The sequence below is a fragment of the Physeter macrocephalus genome, chromosome 4 (assembly GCF_002837175.3).
Source record: "Physeter macrocephalus isolate SW-GA chromosome 4, ASM283717v5, whole genome shotgun sequence".
Taxonomy (NCBI): domain Eukaryota; kingdom Metazoa; phylum Chordata; class Mammalia; order Artiodactyla; family Physeteridae; genus Physeter; species Physeter macrocephalus.
Window position 1 is genome coordinate 143539578 of NC_041217.1, and position 23080 is coordinate 143562657.

At 37.3% G+C, this 23080-nt stretch overlaps 1 protein-coding gene across 1 annotated transcript in view; it reads left to right on the forward strand.

The window, feature by feature from the left end:
* AGBL4 (AGBL carboxypeptidase 4) overlaps window positions 1-23080 on the forward strand; it is an 807237-nt gene that overhangs the window by 45519 nt on the left and 738638 nt on the right. Inside the window, exon 3 of the mRNA XM_028488196.1 lies at window positions 5288-5382. Coding sequence (XP_028343997.1) covers window positions 5288-5382 — 95 coding nt within the window. The remainder of the gene's footprint in view (window positions 1-5287; window positions 5383-23080) is intronic.

Genomic DNA, 23080 nt, shown 5'->3' on the forward strand with positions numbered 1-23080 from the left:
GGGACCCTCCCAGACCGGGGCGCGAACCCGGTTCCCCTGCATCGGCAGGCGGACGCGCAACCACTGAGCCACAAGGGAAGCCCCCTATATCTAGATTTTTTAAAAATCCTGCTTTGGATGGACTTGTGATTCCTAAATCTGAATATTCATGTCTTTCATCAATTCTGGAATATATTCAGCCTTTTCTGTGTAGATTTTGCCTCTCCCAGTTTCTCTTGTCTCTCTTTCTAGAACTCTTATCAGATGTATATTTTTATTTATTTCCCCTCTGTCCCTTTTTGTATTTTCTCTCTTTATAAGTCTCTCTGTTGAATTTTGGAAATTTCATCCATTCTGCATCTTAACCTGTCTGCTAAATTTTTTAGTTTAATTACATTTTTGTAATTTCTAAAGGCTGTCTTTAATTTTTTCAAGACTATTTCTGGTGTTTTAAAATTTTTATTGTGCTTTGTTCTGTTCTCATGTGTTTGAAACATTCTTTTAACTTTTTAGTCATTTAAAAAAATGCTTTCTTTATAGTTCACCAGATAATTTTATGACCTGAAGTTCTTTGTGGTCTAATTCAGTTATCTATTTCTCTGCTGATTCTCACTTTTAGTGTGTATTGTTTTCTTGTATGTTTTATAAATTTATATGAAAGTTTGACCTCTTTAGGATTTTATTATGGAAATTCTGTGTGCCCGGACTGAAAATGTGTGCATTTAAAGTGATTTTTTTTTCTTGTTTTGACCAGGTGCCCCAGGGTTATCTTCCTGTAACTAAATTTATTGTAAATGCTTTACCTGGGTTCTTAAGACCAAGCCAGAAATGTGAATTCCAACTCAAACCTCAAAATGTTCTGGCCTATGTTTTAAAATTACTTTTTCTTTCCCAAATCTATGAATAGATAGGCATGCATCTTTATTATCCCCCATTGCTAGTGAATGATTTCTTTCTATACCACAGTTCCACTAATACTATATCATTTTGAGGGTCCTAAATTTGTGAAGGCATCTCATGTCATATATCCTGCCTCATACAGATTCAAGGCCTCATTTGCTATCCTTGCATAGATGTTAGAAATCTAATTTCTTAGATACCAAGACCAGTAACCTGCCTTCTGCACCTTTATTTTTCTGGCATCTATGGATTTCTTTTTATTTATTAGGAGTTCTTCATGTAAATAATGTTCTTAAATGTCTTGTAATTTCTAGGAGTTTGTGAAAGGTTATCCAGAGCAGTATTCTCCAACCTTTTTCACACCCAGGCACATAGAGAAAATAATATGTGTACACTTAGGGAAGATGATATCTATGCAGAATTTTGGAGTACCTGGGGAATGTTTGGAGGATGACCATATGAAGCGTGGTGAAAAAAAATTAACACATAATTTTTAAATGAAACCAAAAATATATACAGAGGATATCAAATGCTAAAATTTTTTTAATCTTCAAATTTTTAATTGAAACACTTGAGTTTTTGTCCATGAACATTCCATTTTTATATGAGGTTTGATTTCTGAAATGGATATATGAAATTCCTGATCAAGACTTTTCAATGATGACTATTCAAAGTCTTAATAGTCAGCCACTAATGAGAAACTGTTCACACAACAAAATGATAAAATATTTAAACTGTTCAAATATTTAAACCATATGAAATTATATTAAAGTATCTAACAGTTCTCCTTTTTTTCATTCATAATTGAACTGTTGAAATTTCTTGTGAAAAACAAGTGATGTTAAAATCTAACCAAACTTTCAATACTACAATAATTTAAGATAATGAAACATTTTAGAATAATGATGACCCTCTAATTTGCAGAATGTGCATGCCTATTTAGAATAGTCCTTGGGACTAGCTTGGACACCATTAAGTAGAAAATTTACTCCTGACTGGACAAAAATATTGGATATATGGGAAGACAGAGAATCAAGGTCGCTGTCTGGGACTTCATGCAGGCTTCTCATTACACCCTCAGCAGCACTGGACCACTCCTTGGCCTACACCTGGAATGGAGCTCTTGTACTCCTCCATAGCACCACGACCCCCTTACTAAGGATGGGCAGAGCTCCAGGACTCACACATGGCTACCTTGAGAGATTGTGCTGCAGGTCACCATGTGCAAAGTTTCAATATAGAGCATCATATTACTGAAACAAGAAGCCTGGATTAAAATTTTTAATAGAGAGAAGAGAGAAAAAGAAATAATGGAAGGAAGGCAGGAAGGAAGGAAGGAAGGAAGCTGTAAAGAACTAAAAGATCCAGCTTCATTGAAGATAAGGGGGAAAATCTCAATAAATAGTAAATACATATTCTTATCTAGATGCAATGTGACAGGTGATTACTTACGTAATCTCACAGATTTTTATAACAACTTTGTTAGGATGGTATTATCATCTGAATTCCAGATTGATTTTTAAATCAATATCAAAAAAGAGTAATCATCTTGCCTAAGCTCACAGAACCAATGGGGAACTGGGTTTCAGTCTCAAGTATATCTATGTGGAAAGTCCATGATCTTATTCTCTTGAGTCAGTGGACTTGGTTCAAATTCTAGCTCTACTACTAACTATTATATAATTTTAATTTACTTAACCTCAATACCACTTGTCTCATCCATAAATAAGAGGTAATAAATAGTCTCTGTCTCAAAAAGTTCATTATCCTCCAAACAAGTGAGATAATGCATCAGATATCAGCTTGGGGTGAGGTCCAGGCATCTCTAGTACGTCAAATCTATCCAGGTGATTCTAATACACAAAACACTGAAACTATGAGTGCTTAACTTAAAATTTGGTGTATAGAAAGTCTCAGAAGTTGTTATTTTTATAGTTATTGCTGTTACCATTACCTCATGGATACAGTTTCGTCTGATGTATTTTGAGTAAACAACTGACAAATAACTAGAAAATATGGAAAGCCAAGATTTCCTGCACTGCTTACTTCCAAATACATTTGATTCTCACAACCACATGCTGCCTTACTATGTAAGCTAGAAAACATTTTTAAAAATGCACAGGTGGAGAATAATAAAAGACTGTGTTCAGGAATTCTCTGGCAGTCCAGTGGTTAGGACTCTGCACTTTCACTACCTTCACTGCCAGGGTCTGGGTTCAATCCCTGGTTGGGAAACTAAGAACTAAGATCCTGCAAGACGTGCAACCAAAGGAAAAAAAAAAAGGCATACTTATTGTCCAGACACTTAAGATTTAAGTCCTAGCTCTACCAGTTAATAGTTCAGGGATCTGGGGGTTGGGGGTAAGTCAGTTAGCCTTTATTAGATTCAATTTCCTCATGTCTAAAATTGGGCTAAAATAAACAACTTTTGTTTATGGATAGAGAAGCTAAATAATATAGCATATTTTAAACCCCTGAGAAAATTCCTGGCATGTATTAGGATATGAATGATCAATAAATATTCCACTTTTTAACTTCTTTATTCTAACTTCACATATACACATTATTTCTGCGTCAGATTTCCCCCTGCATTTAGCATTAGTCTAGATCCTGAAAGTGCACCATGGCTTCCGGGTTCACTGGAGATGGATCTTATACCTGGAATCTCAGAAGAAAAAAGGGGGATTAAGCCCTGTGAGGTTCAAAGGTCATTTGCCCCCTTGATATTGATTTTCTTAAAACAGACAGTAGCCATGACCCTGGCAGAAATAATTGAACTGACAACAGGCAGGTCCAGGTTATTAATAATGGAATAATCTTGGACATTCTTGATGACTTAATTTAATGACTGAAAGGAGTTCTGAAACTGAAATGCCTGGAGATGGGGTCAATGGCTAGGTCTCTGGGGAGAAAGGAAAACATGAGTTATTCCTAAGAATTTATTTCATAGAACAAAGCTTTTTATGGTAGTCCCAAATATGAGGCCAGAGGAAATGGTTTTGATTTTCTGTCTTTAAAGGAAAATGAAATTTTAAAGGCTTGAAAAATTACCACTATATTTATTTTTGCCCTTATTTTGGAAAACAGACTTGGTTAGAGTTATAGAATTTGAACCTTAGTGAGTAACTCAAGGGTAGAGATCTTGGATATCTTAACTTTTTTATCCCTTGGGTTCAAATATCAGTTCTCCATCTTTTAATTGCATGGCTCAAGACAAGTTAGTTAATATCTCTGAACCTCAGTTTCCACGTCTGTAAAATGGAAATGTTAATATTTTTATTATAATTATAAAAGAATATTTAACAAATTTTAAGTGTATAAAATTTCTGGCACTTGACATTAATACCTCACACAATAAACATTTGTTCAATGAAATAATACATGAATTTTGATGCTTCTGTCTTCCACTGCCTCTGGATAGAAAAGCCAGCCTATGGTTAACCTCTTGCAAGCTTTTCATTTTCTCTGACTATTCAGGCTGCCCTTGCCCTGAACATCATCCTCTCTCCTTTGGACTATTTCAGTGGTCATTTAATGTCTTTTAACTCCAGTTCTCTTTTCTTTCCCAATCTCTCCTCCCCACTTGTGACAAAGCTGTTTATTAAAACAAAGACCTGATCTCTTTTAACTATACTACCCTTCTGGAAGGGTTTTAGTCATCTAAAACATTCCACTCCCCCATTTTAAAGGTGAGAACCAGAGAGGGAAGGAGCTCATCCAAGTGTCTGTGCTCCTATAAATTGATACTGAGATTAGGGTTGAGCTCAGTACTCCTGGCCCCTAGCAGAAGACAACAAAGGGGGAGCAGACATATATCCTTTAGTTCTAATCAAAGGGGTGCTGAGCAGTTACAATTTTTTTAGTTTCAATTTTGCACTAAGTAGTTATCTTTAGTTTTGTTGAACTTCAAATGCACTACTGTTACTATAATGATAATATTATTCATTTCCACGGAAATTCTAGGTGAGCCTAGAGAGAGGGTACAATTAATAATGATAACTAAAACTTATATAGCTTTCACTATGCACCAAGCATGGTTCCAAACACCGTACATTTATTAAATTATTTAATTCTCATCAGTAATTCTAGGTACCATTATTATCCCAATTTTTCAGATGAGGAAACTGAGGCACAGAAAGATTTAGTAGGTTGGCAAAGTCACGCATTGAGAGTGGTAGAGTGGGATTAAAACTCAGGCTTCCAGGTTCTAGAGTCTGTGTTCTTAACTACTATGTTAAGCTAGCAGAAACACATTGAATTTCTGTGAACACCATTTATCCTCACTATGTTGGTAGTTAGTCCATATGGTTTCCTATAACCCTGCTTATTACTTCCAGTCCTAATTATCAGGAAATGGCAACTTGAATAGCATAGTCTTCTGATAAACTTTTCCCTCTTTCTTTTTCAGAGAGTCATTTTCAACATTGTTAACTTCAGCAAAACTAAAAGTCTTTATAGAGATGGTATGGCCCCTATGGTGAAATCTACCAGCAGACCAAAATGGTAAGTGACCCACAGAATGGGACCTCCTTCTGACTGGGGAATTTGACCCAGAGCTCAAGTTTATCTGCTGTATGGCTAGGGCTTAGTCTCACTGGCACTAAGAAGCGTTAGATGAGTTTCTGGATGGCCATTATCTGGGCTCTAGGTACCGCTCTTTGAGAATGTTGGAATAGAAAACATGGTCCCATGTTTGGAGTCACTAGCATTCTATTATGCAGGAAGGTACAGTCTGTTATTTGATAAACTCCCTGTCCTGTTTGCCTTTTATCATGATATATTTGGAGGCATAATTAAAGTTGATCCCATTCCTTTCTTTTCTAACCTGGGCATACATATTGTACAGTAACCTAGGTGGACATCAGGAGCTACAGTTTAGAAGATATCCCTTGGTTTGCTTGTTTGTTGTGGTGTTTTGTATAGATGTGTGGGTTTTTTGGATGTTAAAGTTCTATTTGTCCCATTGCTATAGTGTGGATGAAGACAGTAGTATAGGATTACTTAATAATAGTAATGATGATAATGATGTTAATAATAACTGCTGTCACTTACTGAGAGAGCCCACTCTTTGACAGATGTTTAATATTTGCTGTTACTAGTCTCACAAAATTTTTGCAAGGGAGATTTTAAATATCCCTATATTGCAGATGAAGAACTTGAGGCTAGGATAGGTTAAGTACTTTCTCATGACCATAGATAGTAAGGGGAGGAGCCTGTGTTATTGTTATTATCCCACACTGACATTCAAACCAATTAATTTCTTCATTCATTCATGTATTCATTCAATATTGATTGCACCAAAATGAGAGTCTTTAAAGACAGAAACCAAGTGTTATTCATCTGTCACACAGTAGATGTTAAGTGAATGCTTTTGAATTGAACTGAATTCATGATGAGAATTTACATGTAAAGTGCCTGGCACTTGCTTAGTGCTCAATAAATGTCATCTATTATTGATAGCATTATGTAGAATACTATACAAATTCCAGGAATTGTTAATATTGTTCTAGCTTTGATACCTGTTCAAATATTAATGACTAGTGAGAAGATCATCTCCAAGTACCTATATTTATAGAAAGCTAGCAATTCATAAATATTGAATTGTGCTTTTATGTAGAAAAGATACTAGGCAATTTTCTATAAATGCTGGGCTGAGAAGCTCAGGTTTGTAAAAGTGTAGGCATTTGATGATGATAGTCAAAACTCTTTATTAAAAGATAAAAATATCTTCCTGGGCCTGTTTTTTACTTTACTAAATCAAGTTAACTGTACTGCTGTTCCTCAGTTTCCTTTTGACATTGGGATCTGAACAAGGGATAGGCCTTTGCTTTGAGTCTCTGAATTCGGCCTGAGTGGATAATAACAGAGCACTTCTTTCTGTTAATAGGCATATGTGTAGATAGGTGCTTCAAACCTTGTCAACGAAGGATATCACTGTTGATCTGCTCACAAGGGCCTTAAAATAACATTGTACTTCTTTTACCAGGCTCTGTGTTGGGATCTTACATAACAGCAATAATCACCATTTGGTTTCCTCAAGTGTTCAGTTCTGGAGTCTTCTCTTTTTGTGTGCTTTTGAAAATCCTTTTTCCTTAATTATTTCATTTTGTTTTGTTTTGTTTCTTATGGACTACCATTTGGGTCCTCTCTGTCAGGGCTCTTGACAAGCTTTTGAAATATTAATGAGACCTTGTATTTATATTATAATGCCTTAGAATTAAGTTAGCATTCTTATCCAATGTTGGCAGACTCTCAGCAGCCTCTGTTATCCAGTCACTGGACTTCTCTAATTGTCTAAAAAGAGTTTAAAGTTTCAGAACCAAGTTTCTTGTAGTTGAAGCCAATACGGCACAAGGTACCAGAGTAAATCAAGTTGTTGATATGTCTAATCTCCCCTGTGTTTTGCTTTACCATCCCCAGACTTTGGATGGAAAACTTTTTACCTTCCTTCACACTCCCCTTTCCTCAGACATTTGGATATTTATTTACTTGATAGGACTTTATTGAGAACCTTAATGTGCTATGCACTATAGATATTGGGCATATACAGGATGAATGTGACAGAAACGATCTGTTCCCAAAGAGAACTTTCATTTTATAATTTTATTAACTGATCTCTGCAGGCCATAATTGTTACCCTTCTTTCTACTGGTTTGTTCTGAAGATCCTTTCTGTCCCTTTGGTGCTTTCTGCCTAGGACTTTCTTCCATTCCTTTGTTGATTCCCAGTATGAGAACCTATCTTCCAGTAATCATCATCGTAAATGTACCCAGGGTAACATAAGAAGTGATGTGACTGTTTAACTCTCAGATTATTAGATTTTACTGGTCCTATGGAGTTCCACAATTTAGGATTCTAAACAGTGTCCCGACTCAAGGCTGACAAATGCCATACAGATCTCATGTCTTCTCTAGTGTCTTCCTAATTCTAATTCCCCAATACCAGGGCAACCACCATAATAAAAGGAGAAGTAGTGGATACTTTTCTTGTCTAGGGGCTTTACCTACTTTAATATTACAAATAGGCCTTGGAAATATTCTTACCTCATGACAAACATTAAAAGCCCTAAATTTCCTGGATGAAATATATACCAAATTGGGAAAATAAACTTTCTTCACATTTTCAAGGTGAAATAAACATTCGTCTTCACCTGTCATAGAGGGCTGTAACTGATTCCAAGCAAAGATGCCTTCAGGACTTAGCATGGGTCTGGAAATCAATTAGTTGTAGAAAGCAAATAAGCAAAAAAGCAACTAAAAAGCCATTATGCAAATAAATATATGGCCACTCAAGGCTGTTCTGCCTTGAGGAGATAAAATCAGCATACCTAGCAGCAAAGTGGAGAAACTGAAAGATTCAGAAGTTTTCTGCCTATTTTAGTTCATTCTAATTCTGTTTACATATTAGACTTACAAGGATTGTTGGTTGTTGGGACTCTGTAGCATGAAGTTTTTTCAACCATAACTGATTAATATTTTTTAATGTTGTCAAAGGCTGAAATTTCTATGTGCTAGACACTGTTGGAAACCAGCATTACAAAACAGCCGATATCTGTATCCTCACCTATGCAGAAATTAAACCTAGGATATTTACACAGCTAGTAAGTGGTGGCATTAGCTAGAGACCTCAGGACTCCACCTTTACTGTTCCTCCCATATTCCATGCATGGAAAGGGTAAAGAAGGGGGCACAAAGAAACAGGGTGTAGCATGGAGCTGTGTGGCCTTTGGTAGATCTGAAATAACTTCTCTGATTGATTTGTCCATTGTAGTAGATTGAGGAGATTGGACTAAATCTAAGATGTAGCTTTCATGTAACACATTGTTATTGAGCATCTAACTTTGTCCTAGGTACTGGGGTGATAAATATGAATATGACCTGGATTATATCTTTAAAATTTTTATTTTTTAGGGGTTTAAATGAAACAGAAACGTAAATAGGCACAATGTAAGGAGCATTGTACTAAAGACCACTAGGGAGGTATATACAATGTGCTGTGGATTAGAAATGAAGAAAATAATACTATTAGGACTTGGGGAGAAAGGGAGAAGCTTCTGGGGCAGGTGGTATTTCAGCTAGATCTTGAGGAAATTGGACAAGAACAAAATTAAGGAAATGGGATTCCAAATGCAAGATATAACTTGATGAACCATGATACCTCTTTTATGAGCCTCAATTTCCTCACTGTAAAAAGTGCATAATAATACTTTCTTACAGAGTTGTTATGATAAATAAATGTGAAATGGATGTGTAAATACTTTTTAAAGTCTCAGGGATCTTATTAACTCAATAAATTTCTTTTCCTTTGTCTCACCCAAGACTGACTGAATGAGTGTTATTCCTTCTTTCCTTCCCTTTCTCCTTCCTTCCCTCCCTTCCTTCCTTTATTCTTTTCTTCCTTCCTTAAGTTTGTCAATAAATGCTAAGTAGTTACAATGGATCAGGAATTATGTAAGGTATTGGAAAAAAACAAGAGAAATATGATTACTGTTCTCATAAAGCTCATAGTCTACAGGGCTAGACATTAAATATGTAACTTTTGATAAATGTGATAACTGTTAAAACAGGGGGTAATTCAGCATTCATGGGAACTATTCAGCATGCTATATAGCATTTAAGACTTAGACTGCTTCAAGGATAAGAGACCTTCCTTAGGAATGTTATTTATGCTGAGAGCTGCAAGATGAATAAAAGTTACATCATAGTGGGTGGAGGTATGTGTGAAGTGACAGAATGTGTTTGACGGCCAAGAGTTGAAACAGAACATTACATCTTTGATGAACAAAGAAAGACCAATGTGATCGGAGCATGAAATTCTAAGGAGAAAGTCTGGAGAGTTAGGTGTGAGTGAAACTGAGGTGAGCCTTGTAAACTGAGATAAAGAGTTGGACTTGATTCTGAGGGCAATGTAAAGAAATTGAAGGGATTAATCAAGAGCAGGACATGACTGGCATTTTAGAAAGATTAGTCTTGTTTCTGAATAGAGAATATCTTGGAGAGGAAGACAGTTGTTTAGAGATTTTTTGCAATACATTAAGCCAATGATGGATTAGAGTGGTAACAGTAGTGATGAAAACAAGTGGATGGATTTGAGGGTTAACAGAGGTTGAATAAACTTGTCTGTGATTGACAAGCTGTGGCGGGTAAAATAAAGTGGGGGTGGGGGGGTCCTGCATGACTCCCAAGTTTTCTGGAATAGGCAACAGAAGGGATGGTGGTGCCATTTACTGAAGATAGGGGCCATGGGACAAGAGACAATTTTGGCAGATTTGGTTGGATAGGGGATATGATGAGCTTAGCCTTGGAATCATTTAGCTAGAAGTGCCTGGGAGATATTTAAGCAGAGATGTCAAGTAGGCAATAGGGTATATTGATAAGCAACTCAAGACATGAATATGGAGGTGCAGATTTAGAAGTCATAAACCTGTAGATGATAACCAGAACAGTGGGAACAGATGTGATCCCCCAGGGAGGTCATATGTAGTGAAAAGAGACGATTAGAACAAGGCTCTGAGAAATCCCCATTTAAAGGTCAGGAAGAGGATGAGAAACACAAAAGAAGATGAGAGGGACAGGCCAGAGAGTAGGAAAAAGACCAAGAAACTGTGGTGTCATGAAACCAAGGAGACAAAAAGAAGGAGTGGCTAACACTGCCAACTGCTACTGAGGGGTCAAAGATAATTAAGGTTTTAAATGCTCAATGTCTGTAGTGACATGGAGGTTGTTAGAGGCTTTGGTGAGTGTACTTTTAGTGATGTGGTGAGAGTTCAAGCCAGACTGTGTGAGTTGGGGGACAGAGAAAGTGTGAAGAAATGGAGACCATAATTATGGACAGTTCTTTAAAAAGTTTGGCTACAAAAATGGAGGAAAGAGATACAAGCCCATGAGATAGACAGCAAGTAAACAAACGGTTAAAATATTCTTTTGAATTAAGTGCAGTGATAGAGTTATGTACAAATAAGCAATAGATCTATATTCTCTATCCTTAACATAATGATAATCTTTAGCCTTATTCTTGTCAAAAAATGTCTAAAATTTTGAAATTAATTTTTTTTTCCTGAAATAATGGTGCTTTACTCTATTGTTACAAAATAATATTTTTGAAAAATTATAGATTCATGAATTAATAATTTGTAAAACAAATAAGTCATATACTTAAAATTAAATTACATTCCCTTGCCCACGCCCCATATACCTATCCTCTTTCCCTGCTTTATTTTTCTATGTATCACTTATTTCCATCTAACAAACTATAATGCATTATTTATTTTATTAGTGATCTCTCCCTCTATTAGAAAGTAAACACCATGAGAATAGCAATTTTTGTCATTTTAAAAATTCACTTCTGGGCCTTCCCTGGTGGTCCAGTGGTTAAGATTCCACGCTCCCAATGCAGGGGGCCTGGATTCGATCCCTGGTCAGGGAACTGGATCCCATATGCTGAAACTAAGAGGCTGCATGCCGCAACTAAAGATCCCACACTCGGCAACTAAAGATCTGGCATGACACAACTAAGACTCTGCACAGCCAAATAAATAAATAAATATTAAAAAAAAAAAACTTTAAAAAATTCACTTCTGTATCCCTAGCATCTAGAACTGTGCCTGACACATAGTAGGTACTCAAAAAATGTTTGTTAAATAAATGAATTGATCCATTATCCCTGCACGAAACCTAACAATTACTTTTAATGTTATATTTTCCTTTTTAGTTTATTTCCATGGAAACAATCAAATATATATACTATTTGTATTCTGTCCTTTTCATTTAACATTATATCAAAGCAGTTTCTCATGTTTGATCCTAATGTTCATTATACCATAGTTGGAGAATGTTTTACCATTTTCAGTATCACAAATTACTGTGTCATATTCCTATTGCTGGTCATTTAGACTGCCTATATATTGTTTTTCTAAAGTAGATACTATTGTATAGATTTACGTTTATTAAATTATTTTTTAGAATCAGTTTCTAAGAGAGAGATTGCAGAGTTAATGATTATAAGCTCCTGATATGTGTGCTCTCAGAATATGTTATATCATATTAAAATGTTACTCTTGGTCTTTCACTCTATCAGTTTTACTGCAATCTGGGCAGCATTAAGAATTGACATTGAAAAAAAATGGCTAATTTAGGAGATGTAAAATGGTTATTGTAGTTGTTTTGTTCTCATTTAAGTTTTATATTTTAAGTCTGTTAGCATTAGTGCAATGCCATAAAATCAAGTTTCCAAAAATAAATACATATCCATTCAAAAGAAAAGGCAAGACATTACAGACATCTGGTTCTGGGACACGATGGAATAGATGCATTTCTCCCTATTTCTTTCACTAAGTACAGCTAAAAACCATACACATTACTTATGGGAAAAACATAGACGACTCTGAAAGGTGAAGAGATGAGGGAAGAATGGCAAGGTTTCTCAGGACCTGACAAATGATATAGTGGTGAGAACCCTGGGTTTTATTGTTGCCTCATAAATGCCAGAATGGTTGCTCAAGAAACCAGCAACCTGGAAATGCCCATGAGCACAGAGAAAAACCACGCCTTCCCAAAAGCCTGTTCTGGCTAAACAAAGGATAGGAAAGGGCAGCCTAGTAAGACAGAAAACTTTGAGACAATAATTGCCTATTCTAGCCAAACACTGTGGAAAAAACATGTAGGCCTACCTTCTCCCTTAACAACAAAGGTTGAGTGGGGAGCCTAGGCTTCCATTTTTGCTCCAAACCCCCAACCAGTTCATATCAGAGAAAAGTACAGAACTGGGACTTTTATTCCAGCTGGTCAGTAATGAAACCCTCTCACCTATGATGTCAAACCACATGAGGAATCTGGATTTCCACCACCCACTTGTGGATGAGATCAATAGCAGAGTGCAGGGGAACAGAGAAAGAATAAATGAATGTGAGGATGAAACAATATAAGGTACCCATTCTGAACAGTACAGAAAAAAAATAGACCAAGAAAAATGAATGGAGCCTCAGAGACCTATGTGACAATAGATCTAATATTCATGTCATTAGACTCAAAAGAAGAGAAGAGAGTGGGACTGAAAAAGTGTTTTAAATGGAGGAAATCTTCTCAGATTTGAAAAAAATACATAAACCTACAGATTCAAGAGACTGAGTGAACCCCAAACAGGAAAAACTGAGGGAAATCTATGCCAAGAAACATCATAATTAAACTTCTGAAAACTAAGCACAAAGAAAGAATCTTGAAAGTTTTGAATAATAAGAGGAAATATGCCAGAGGGAAGCGACATAATGTTTCTCAAATGCTGAGAGAAAAGAATTGTCAACCCTGAATTCTATATCTAGCAAAAATGTCTTTCAAGAATGAAGGGGAAATCAAGACATTCTAGATGAAAGAAAAACTAAGAATATTTGTCACCAGTAGACCTACTCTAAAAGAATGGGTAAAAGAAGTTCTTGAAACAGAAAAGAAATAATAAAGAAGGATTCTTGGAATATCCAAAAGGAAGAAACAGAAAGAGTGAAAATATGGGTAGATACAACAAAATTTCCTTTTTCTCTGTGTTCTCTAAATTATGTTTGATGTCAAAGCAAAAATTATAACATTGTCCAATGTTTTCAATGTATGTGGAGGAAATACTGAACACAATTATATTATATGTGGAGAGGTAAAAGGACTTAAAAGGAGGAAGTGTTTCTACACTTTTCACTCAAACTGGTAAGTGTCAACACAAGTAGATTATGATGTTATGTATTCATATTATAATAGAATGATGAAGGAGGTGGGGTGGGTGTAACATAAAGGGGTAGCATCTGGGAGATCTTTGTTGTGGTAACATAATTGTGTATCTTGATTGTGTTGATGATTACATGTGATAAAATGGTATAGAACTCTATACACACACATTGTAGCAATGTAAATTTCCTGATTTGATGCTGTACTATAATTATGAAAGATGCAGCATTTGAGGGAAACTAAGTGAAAGGTATACAAGATCTCTCTGCACTAGTTTCACAAATGCATTAGAATCTATAATTACCGCAAAACAAAAAGTTAAATCCATATTACTTAACTCTATTCCCCCCACACAAAAAAAGCTCCCAAAGCATAAGAATAGTTTGAAGAATGTCAAAAAGTACAGAAGGATCTAAGGTTTCCAAGGGATTGAAAGAGGGGTGGGAGAAAAAATGGGGAGGGGTCTTTTGAAGCCAGAGATGTAACAAAAGGAAAAACTCTAAAAAATTTAGTCTAGAATAGATAATGTAACCCAAGGAAATGTGGAAGTAGAAATAGGGTAGTGGGGTGAGAATAACATGGACTTGAGTCTATATTCCACCTCTGGGGAGGAGGTGAGGACAAGATGGCAGAGTAGAAGGACCTGAGTTCACCTCCTCTCACAAATATACCAAAATCACAACTAACTGCTGAACAACCATTGACAGAAAAGAACTGGAACCTACCATAAAAGATATTCTACTTCCAAAGACAAAGAAGAAGCCACAGCAAGATGGTAGGAGGGGCACATTTGAAATACAATCCCACACCCACCAGGTGGGTGACCCACAAACTGGAAAATAATTATGTCACAAATGTTCTCCTACAGGAGTGAGAGTTGTTTTTTTGTTTTTTAAATTTTTTTTAATGAAAATTTTTTTTTTTGTCCACGCTGCATGGCATGTGGGATCTTAGTTCCCCAACCAGGGATTGAACCTGTGTCCCCTGCATTGGAAGCATGGAGTCTTAACCACTTGACCGCCACTGGAAATCCCAGGGTGAGAGTTTTGAGTCACATGCCTGGCTCCTCAGTCTTGAGTCTGGCATCAGGAGGAGGAGCCCCTAAAGCATTTGGCTTTGAAGTCCAGCAGGGCTTGATTGCAGGAACTCCATAGGACTGGGGGAAGCAGAAACACCATTCTTGGAGGATGCACACAAGGTCTCATGCACACCTGGACCGAGGGGAGAAAGCAATGACTTCATAGGAGCCTGGGCCAGACCTGCTTGCTGGTCTTGGAGAGTCTCCTGGGGAGGCAGGGGTTGGCTGTGTCTCACTGCGGGGACGACACTGGTGCCAAAGGTACTGGGGAGTATTCACTGGTGTGAGCTGTCCTGGAGGCCGCCATTTTGATGCCAAGTCTTGGCCCCACCCAACAGACCTTAGGCTCCAGTGCTGGGATGCCACAGGCCAAATAACCAACAAGGCAGGAACACAGCCACACCCATCAGCAGACAGGCTGCTTAAAGTCTTCCTGAGACCCTAGCCACCTCTAAACACACCCCTTGACACAGTCCTGTCCACCAGAGGGACAACACCAACTCCACCCACCAGTGAGCAGGCATCAGTCCCTCCCACCAGGAAGGCTGCACAATTCTCTTGGACCAGCCTCACCCACCAGGGGGCAGACACCAGAAGTAAGAGGGTCTACAATCTTGTAGCCTGTGGTACTACAAACACAGAAAGTTAGACAAAATGAAACAGCAGAGGAACATGTTCCAGATGAAGGAACAAGATAAAACCCCAGAAGAACAAAGTAAAGTGGAGGTAGGCAATCTACCTGAAAAAGAATTCAGAGTAATGATAGTAAAGATGATTCAAGATCTCAGAAAAAGAATGGAGGCACAGACCAAGAAGAACAAGAAATATTTAACAAAGAGCTAGAGGATTTAAAGAACAAATAAACAGTTGGACAATATAATAACTGAAATGAAAAATAAGTAGAAGGAATCAATAACAGAATAAATGAGGCAGAAGAATAGATAAATGAGCTGGAAAACAAAATGGTGGCAATCACTGCCACAGAACAGAATAAAGAAAAAAGAATGAAAAGAAATGAGGACAATTTAAGAGACCTCTGGGACAACATTAAATGCACCAACATTCACATTAGAGGGGTCCCAGATGGAGAAGAGAGAGAGAAATGGCCTGAGAAAATATTTGAAGAGATAATAGCTGAAAAGTTCCCTAACATGGGAAAGGAAACAGTCACCCAAGTCCAGGAAGCGCAGAGTCCCATACAGGATAAACCCAAGGAGGAACATGCTGAGACACATATTAATCAAACTGACGAAAGTTAAAGACAGAAATAGTAAAAGTAACAAGGGAAAAGCAACAAATAACATACAAGGGAATCCCCCATAATGTCATCAGCTGATTTTTCAGCAGAAACTCTGCAGGCCAGAAGGGAGTGACACAAAATATTTACAGTGATGAAAGGGGAAAACCTACAACCAAGAATACTCTACCCAGCAAGGCTCTCATTGAGGTTTGACAGAGAAATCAAAGGCTTTACAGACAAACAAAAGCTAAGAAAATTCAGCACTACCAAACCAGCTTTACAACAATGTTAAAGGAACTTCTCTCGGTGGAAAAGGAAAGGCCATGACTAGAAATATGAAAATTTGAATGGGAAAGCTCAGCGGTAAAGGCAAACATACAGTAAAGGTAGGAAATCATCCACAAAAAAACATGATATCAAAATCAGCAATCGTGAGAAGAGGAGAGTACAAATGCAGGATATTGGAAATGCATTTGAAATTAAGAGACCAGCAACTTAAAACAATCTTGTATATATAGAAACTGCTATATCAAAACCTTGTGGTGACCACAAACCAAAAATCTACAAGAGATATACACACAAAGAAAAAGGAATCCAAACACAACTTAAAGATAGTCATCAAGGGACTTCCCTGGTGGTCCACTGGCTAAGACTCCATGCTCCCAATACAGGGGGCCTGGGTTCAATCCCTGGTCAGGGAACTAGATCCCACATGCCACAACTAAGAGTACGCATGCCGCAACTAAAGGTCCCTCATTCCACAAGGAAGATCCTTCATGCCACAACTAAGACCCAGCACAGCCAAATAAATAAATATTTTTTTTTAAAAAGGTAGTCATCAAATCACAAGAGAAGAGAACAAAAGAGGAAGGGAAGAAAAAAGACCTACTAAAACAAACCCAAAATAATTAACAAAGTGGCAATAAGAACATACATATTGGTAATTACCTTAAATGTAAGTGGATTAAATGCTCCAACCAAAAGACATAGACGAAACTGCTATATCAAAACCTTGTGGTGACCACAAACCAAAAATCTACAAGAGATATACACACAAAGAAAAAGGAATCCAAACACAACTTAAAGATAGTCATCAAGGGACTTCCCTGGTGGTCCACTGGCTAAGACTCCATGCTCCCAATACAGGGGGCCTGGGTTCAATCCCTGGTCAGGGAACTAGATCCCACATGCCACAACTAAGAGTACGCATGCCGCAACTAAAGGTCCCTCATTCCACAAGGAAGATCCTTCATGCCACAACTAAGACCCAGCACAGCCAAATAAATAAATATTTTTTTTTAAAAAGGTAGTCATCAAATCACAAGAGAAGAGAACAAAAGAGGAAGGGAAGAAAAAAGACCTACTAAAACAAACCCAAAATAATTAACAAAGTGGCAATAAGAACATACATATTGGTAATTACCTTAAATGTAAGTGGATTAAATGCTCCAACCAAAAGACATAGACTGGCTGAATGCATATAAAAACAACAGCCATGTATGTGCTGTCTACAAGATGCCCACTTCATATCTAGGGACACATACAGACTGAAAGTAAGGGGATGGAAATAGGTATTACATGCAAATGGAAATCAAAAGAAAGCTGGAGTAGCAATACTCATATCAGACAAAATAGACTTTAAAATATATTCCATCTCTGGGTCTTCCACAAGCTCATGGAATGAATCATAAATAAGTCATACAACCTCTCTGTGCCACCATTTCCTCACACAGGACCCAGCAAGGTTGTCCACTCTGGATGATCTTCACATTGTGCTGACTGGAGAGTTCTTGCCCAGGCAAGGGTAGAACCCAGCCAGGATGCAGGACAGTCTCTCTTATTTCCACCAGAGAAGATGTGGTTTTGTCTTCTTCCCTTATCAGTGATTGCGTTGAATTTTGTTTTAAAAAAAATATACACTGATATCCCTCTCCCCTCTATATAAAAGAGAGATTATTATTTACAGTCTTTCAGATGGGAAGTAGAAACCAGAAGAAGACAGATGACTTGCTCCAAATCATACAGCAAGTAAATGCCAACAGAGCCTGGAGCCCACATAGGACTGAATTATAGGCCTATCACTTTCCTCACTGCTGCCACATTGCCTTCAAATGAAGCTTGAAAACTTGGAGCTTGGTGACAACTTCTACCATCGTCTAACCATTTAGTTTTATATAGTGCATCCTACCAACTGGAACTATCCAACAATGGAGGCTGTCAGCATGTGGTGAGTTCTAGAGCTGCTTCAGCTGAAGGAGGATGGTTCCCTGTCAGGGAGAAGTGGAGGGGATTCATGCTCCGGGAGGGAGGGTGGACCTATCAGTATCAGTGTTCCCAATTAAATTATAGGGCATGCTGGCAAAGTATTATAGTTATTGGTATTGTTTTAACCTCAAAACTCAAATGGAAAGAAGCACAGAAGGGAAGAGGGAAGGAAAGAATCCATGCTACAATCCCACTCATGGGACCATGAGACAAATGAGGAAATGAGTGAGAGCCGAAGAGAATTTGCTGATTAATGAACCAGAAGGTGGTGACTTCCAAGATCCCCTTAAACTCAAACTATGGCCTAAATTACTAGGATTTTAGGCTCTTTGTATGGAATTCAAGATTATTGCACATCATTCTGTCATAAACAGCTTTCAGACATTGTGCTCGGTTCTATGATCCTCTCAGAACTTTGGAAAGGGTCTATCACTTTCCCAATCTTACGAATGAGGATACTGAGCCTCAGACTGATTAAGTAACTTGCTCTAATAGTTTAGGAAAGCTAGTAAGTGGCAGAGCTGGGATATGAATACCGAGTCAATAATTTAAATCTTAATCATTTTCCCTATTCTAATATAGTAGTGGTTAAGAGCTTAGTTATGGTTTGAAGTGGAGAGATCTGAAGTTGAACCTGGCTCTGTTGTGTCTGTCATGAGGAGGATATGTAACTTACTCAAGATCATACAGCAAGTAAGTGCAGTACAGAGCCTGGCATCCACGTGGGACTGACGAGCAGATCCATAATTTTCCTCAACCTGCCCCACTGCCTCCCTTTGCTTTTTCTCCAAGAAAAGGGGCTGACATGTAATAGCTTGGTATACGAAAAAAAGCACTGGCTTTGCCATCAAGCAGTTGAAACTGAAATCAAATCTCAGATCTTGCCTTTGGGCAAAACCAATAATATTTACCATTTATTTACTTCAAATAATACAGACAGTGTGCTTAATATCCTGCTTGAATGATCTCTCTCACAGCAGACAGGTCAGAACTTGAGTGAGGAGACTCAGTGTTTATGATACGTGATACCAACATCCCAGAAGGAAGGAGTCTTAGTGATTACCTAGCCAAAAGCCCACATTTTGCACACGAAGAAACTAAGAGCCAGAGAAGTATTTGTCTAAAGACTCCAACTACTCTGTAAGAATTAGATTTAAACCCAGTACATCTAATTCTTTGGGCACAATAAGAAACAGTCTGCACAACAATTTATTGTTACAAAATGATTTTGCATCATGGTATCGTCACGATAGCTCCAGGAGGCAGGAAAGTCAGAGGTTATCACCTCCAGGTTGAGGAAACCCAGGCTCAGAAAAGGGTGCCATAACTACTCAGGGGCAGAGAGCAAAGCCTCAGCCCCAGATCTGTGTGACCCTTAGCCATGCTGTTTCCATTACCTACTCCTGACTGGTAAGGTGACCAACCAAACTGGTTTGCCTAGAAGTATGGGGTTTCCTGGGATGCAGGAATTTAAACTTTAGTTTTAAATTGAGGATTTCCTGGGAAAAACAAGACAAACTTGTCATCCAACTCCTGAGGGAGAGGCAGAAATGAAGTCTCAGGGAGGTAACTCTAAAGACAGAACAGAAGAAAGACCCTGTGTTAATATTAGGAAGATAAAACCAAAGACCACAAAATAATATTGGCATAGTCCACTAATACTCTAATCAATTTCATCACTACTATTAATGTTATTACCAGTTACCCTTGAACATTTTCCTATTAAATAATAGTACCAAGAGTTATGTTTGCATTTAGGTTAGGTTTCAAAGTGCTCCCTTCCACTGTAGGTTAGGGATCACTAAGAAAACCTGAACATTTCCATGAAAACTTACAATGGCATTACGTTAAAATGTCCATGTAGTTTAATATTTTAAGAATTGAAATATGTAGTAGAAAGAAATCAAGAATAGGAATCTAAACATCTGAGTCCTAGTCCTGGCAATACTGTTCTGAGATTTAAACAATCAAAAAAGATCCATATTATGGAAAAATCTTTGTCTAAAACGGTATTCATTATACGGTAATTGATAAAGACAGAAACTCAAACTAACCTAAGTGTCCAAAACCAGGAACATTATTAAGTAAATTATAATGTGTCAACTTGATGCAGTATTGTGTAGGCATTAAAAAATAGTTTCCAAGCATTAGTAATAACATGGGAAAATGCTGACCTTATATAAAGTAAAAAAGTAGGGTATAATACTATATATAATTGTTATAATAGTATGAAACCTATGTATGTATATATACAATACATTAAATACACATATATATAATACTTTTAGCTGGTGTCTATAGATGGTAGGATTATGGTAGATTTTTATTTCTTTAGAGTTTTTTATATTTTTAGATATTCTACAATTTTGTATTCTTGAAAAATCAAAGTAATATTTATTAAAAATAAAATAAGAGTTTGTTAAATGATGTTAAAAATTTACTTACACTTGGGTTGAGTCAATCACTTTCCCGAGACTAAGTTTCCTCATCTTAGTAAAATGGATATAATGTACCCTATCCTTCTGACCTCCCAGGGTATTATTTATATCAGTAAAGACAATGGGAGTGAGAGAGTAAGAGGCGTTTGGAAATACAGGCCATGACCAAGAGTCAGATTCTTATTAAGAAATGAGACAGGTGGACATGTAACCCTACCAGTCACCTGTGGCAGTGTTGTGCTAGAGCTGCTCCTATCAGCTTGCAGAAGCTGATTATTAAGTTTTCAGCAATTTTGTGAGCTGCTTTTAAAACCATCGGTAGTTTTAGTTTGAAATCATCACATATTTATATCATGAAAATTGAATCAGGCCATTAAGGTGACACCAGCACCTCCTGAGTGTTGTGAGAAGCTTAAGAAATGAATGGAAATGTAGATTCTTGTATATTCACAGGACTGTGTCTCATTTAGGTCTTCAAAAGGAAACAGACAGCACACCCAAGTTATGATAATTTGAGGGAGGTTTATTTATAAAGGCCTGTTGTATTAAGGATAGGTGGTGTAGAACCACAAGGATAGTGCAAGAACCTGGGGCTAGAACCATCAGAATTGTTACAGGAGGGAGAGGTTATTGTAATCTAGAAAGAAAGAGTTGTATAGAATGGGCTGCTTTGAAGGTAGTAGTGACCTTCTATCAAGAAAAATAGCCAACCTTAGATGACTTTATGGAAAGGGATCCAGAGAAATAAATCTCTGCCTCCTTCCTGACTCTGATTACTTGCTGGATGTCCCTATTGGAGGACCTAAACAGAAGCCAGAATCACAGAATGCAGTTGATGTAATCCATAGAGGTCAGCCATCTCAGGCAGAGAAAAGGGTAAAGAAGGATGAAGAGTGTTACAGAGGGGCAAATGGAATGTAGTCAGCACAGTTTAGCTTCAGTTTCAGTTTCCAGCTGACACTGACTTGAGTCCTTGTTTTCTTATGAAAAGGTATATAATAATACCCTACTTTTCAGGATGGTTTTGAAGATTTAATAGAACACATGTGAATCACCTTACTGGAAGCACCTGATGTACAGTAACGTGTCCAGAAATAGTGGCAGTTATTATTGTACTATGTTACTTCATATCATTGAGCTTTATTTCTCTTATCAATAAAATAGATAAAATACTACTTGCTGCCCAATGGTTATTATAATTATAAACATTAACCTTAGGATGTAAAAACACTCTGTAAGATATGATGCTTTAAATAATATTAAATATAAGATGGACCCTATACTCTTTATCAGAACTGAAAACTCAGCTTTCTGTTTCTAGATCCATCACCCCTTTCTCTACCTATAGAAATCCTACCCAAGTGTTCTTTTTTATACCTCAGACTTGCAAATCCTCTTCCTATGCCTGGAATACTCTTCCTTTTCCTCTTCCTTCTCCTCCTCTTCCTGGTTAACTTCCGTATATGCATCAGGCTGCAACTTAGATGTCATTTCTTTGGGGAAAGCATCATCACTGGAATCACTTAGATGAGATCAAGCACTCATGTATTCACACAGCTTCCTCCTATCATATACTGTATTCTATATTCCTATGGATTTAACTTCCTTCCCCTATAAACTTCTTAAGGGCATGACAAATTTATTTGTCATGTCACAGTGTCTATATATATTAGGGTATGCTAACTATTGTATTAGATTGAAATGTCTAATGGATCAAGCGAATATAATTTTTTTATAATTTATAATATAAATTTTTTTCATCATGAATAAATGGACAGGGTATCTCTTAACTATATAGTCATTCAGGGACCCAGGGTGAGTGTTATCTTCAATGCATAGCTTCCAGGGTTACCTGGGCATCATCTCCATTCCAGCCAGCTAGATAGGAAAAGAGGTAGGAAGATCCCATGTGGGAGCTTTTCATTAGCAGTCCCGAAAGTGGCTCATAGTACTTTCAGTCAAATTCCATAGGCTAAAATGTAGTTTAACGGCCATAACTAACTATAAAGAAAGTTGTGAGATGATGTCTAGCTGTGTGTGCAGGAAGAAGTGGAAAGCAAGGATTGCCCTCAATAGCTGGTGGAGTTGGCTCCACTCCCACATTTAGGTACTCAAATACTTATTAAATGATTACATGTATTTCTTCTTAACAGCTCATATCACACAAGTAAAGAGTTTCCTGATTCTACCAAGAAAATATTTGTGTTTGCATCACTTTTGTGGCACTTACCTTCCTCTACCTGAATTACAGTTATTTGTACACATATCTTAACCTTCCACCCAAAATGACAAATTCCTTGAGGACAGCATCCAGCATGTGAAGCAATGAGGTCTAGTGGGAAAAGCAGTAGCTTAGGAATCATACAGCCTCAATTTAAGTCCTAGTTCTACCGGGTATTATATGTGTGATCTGGGTAATTTCCTTGGCCCTCTGAGCCTTAGTTGCTGTTAATGATATTCATGGCCTCGCTTA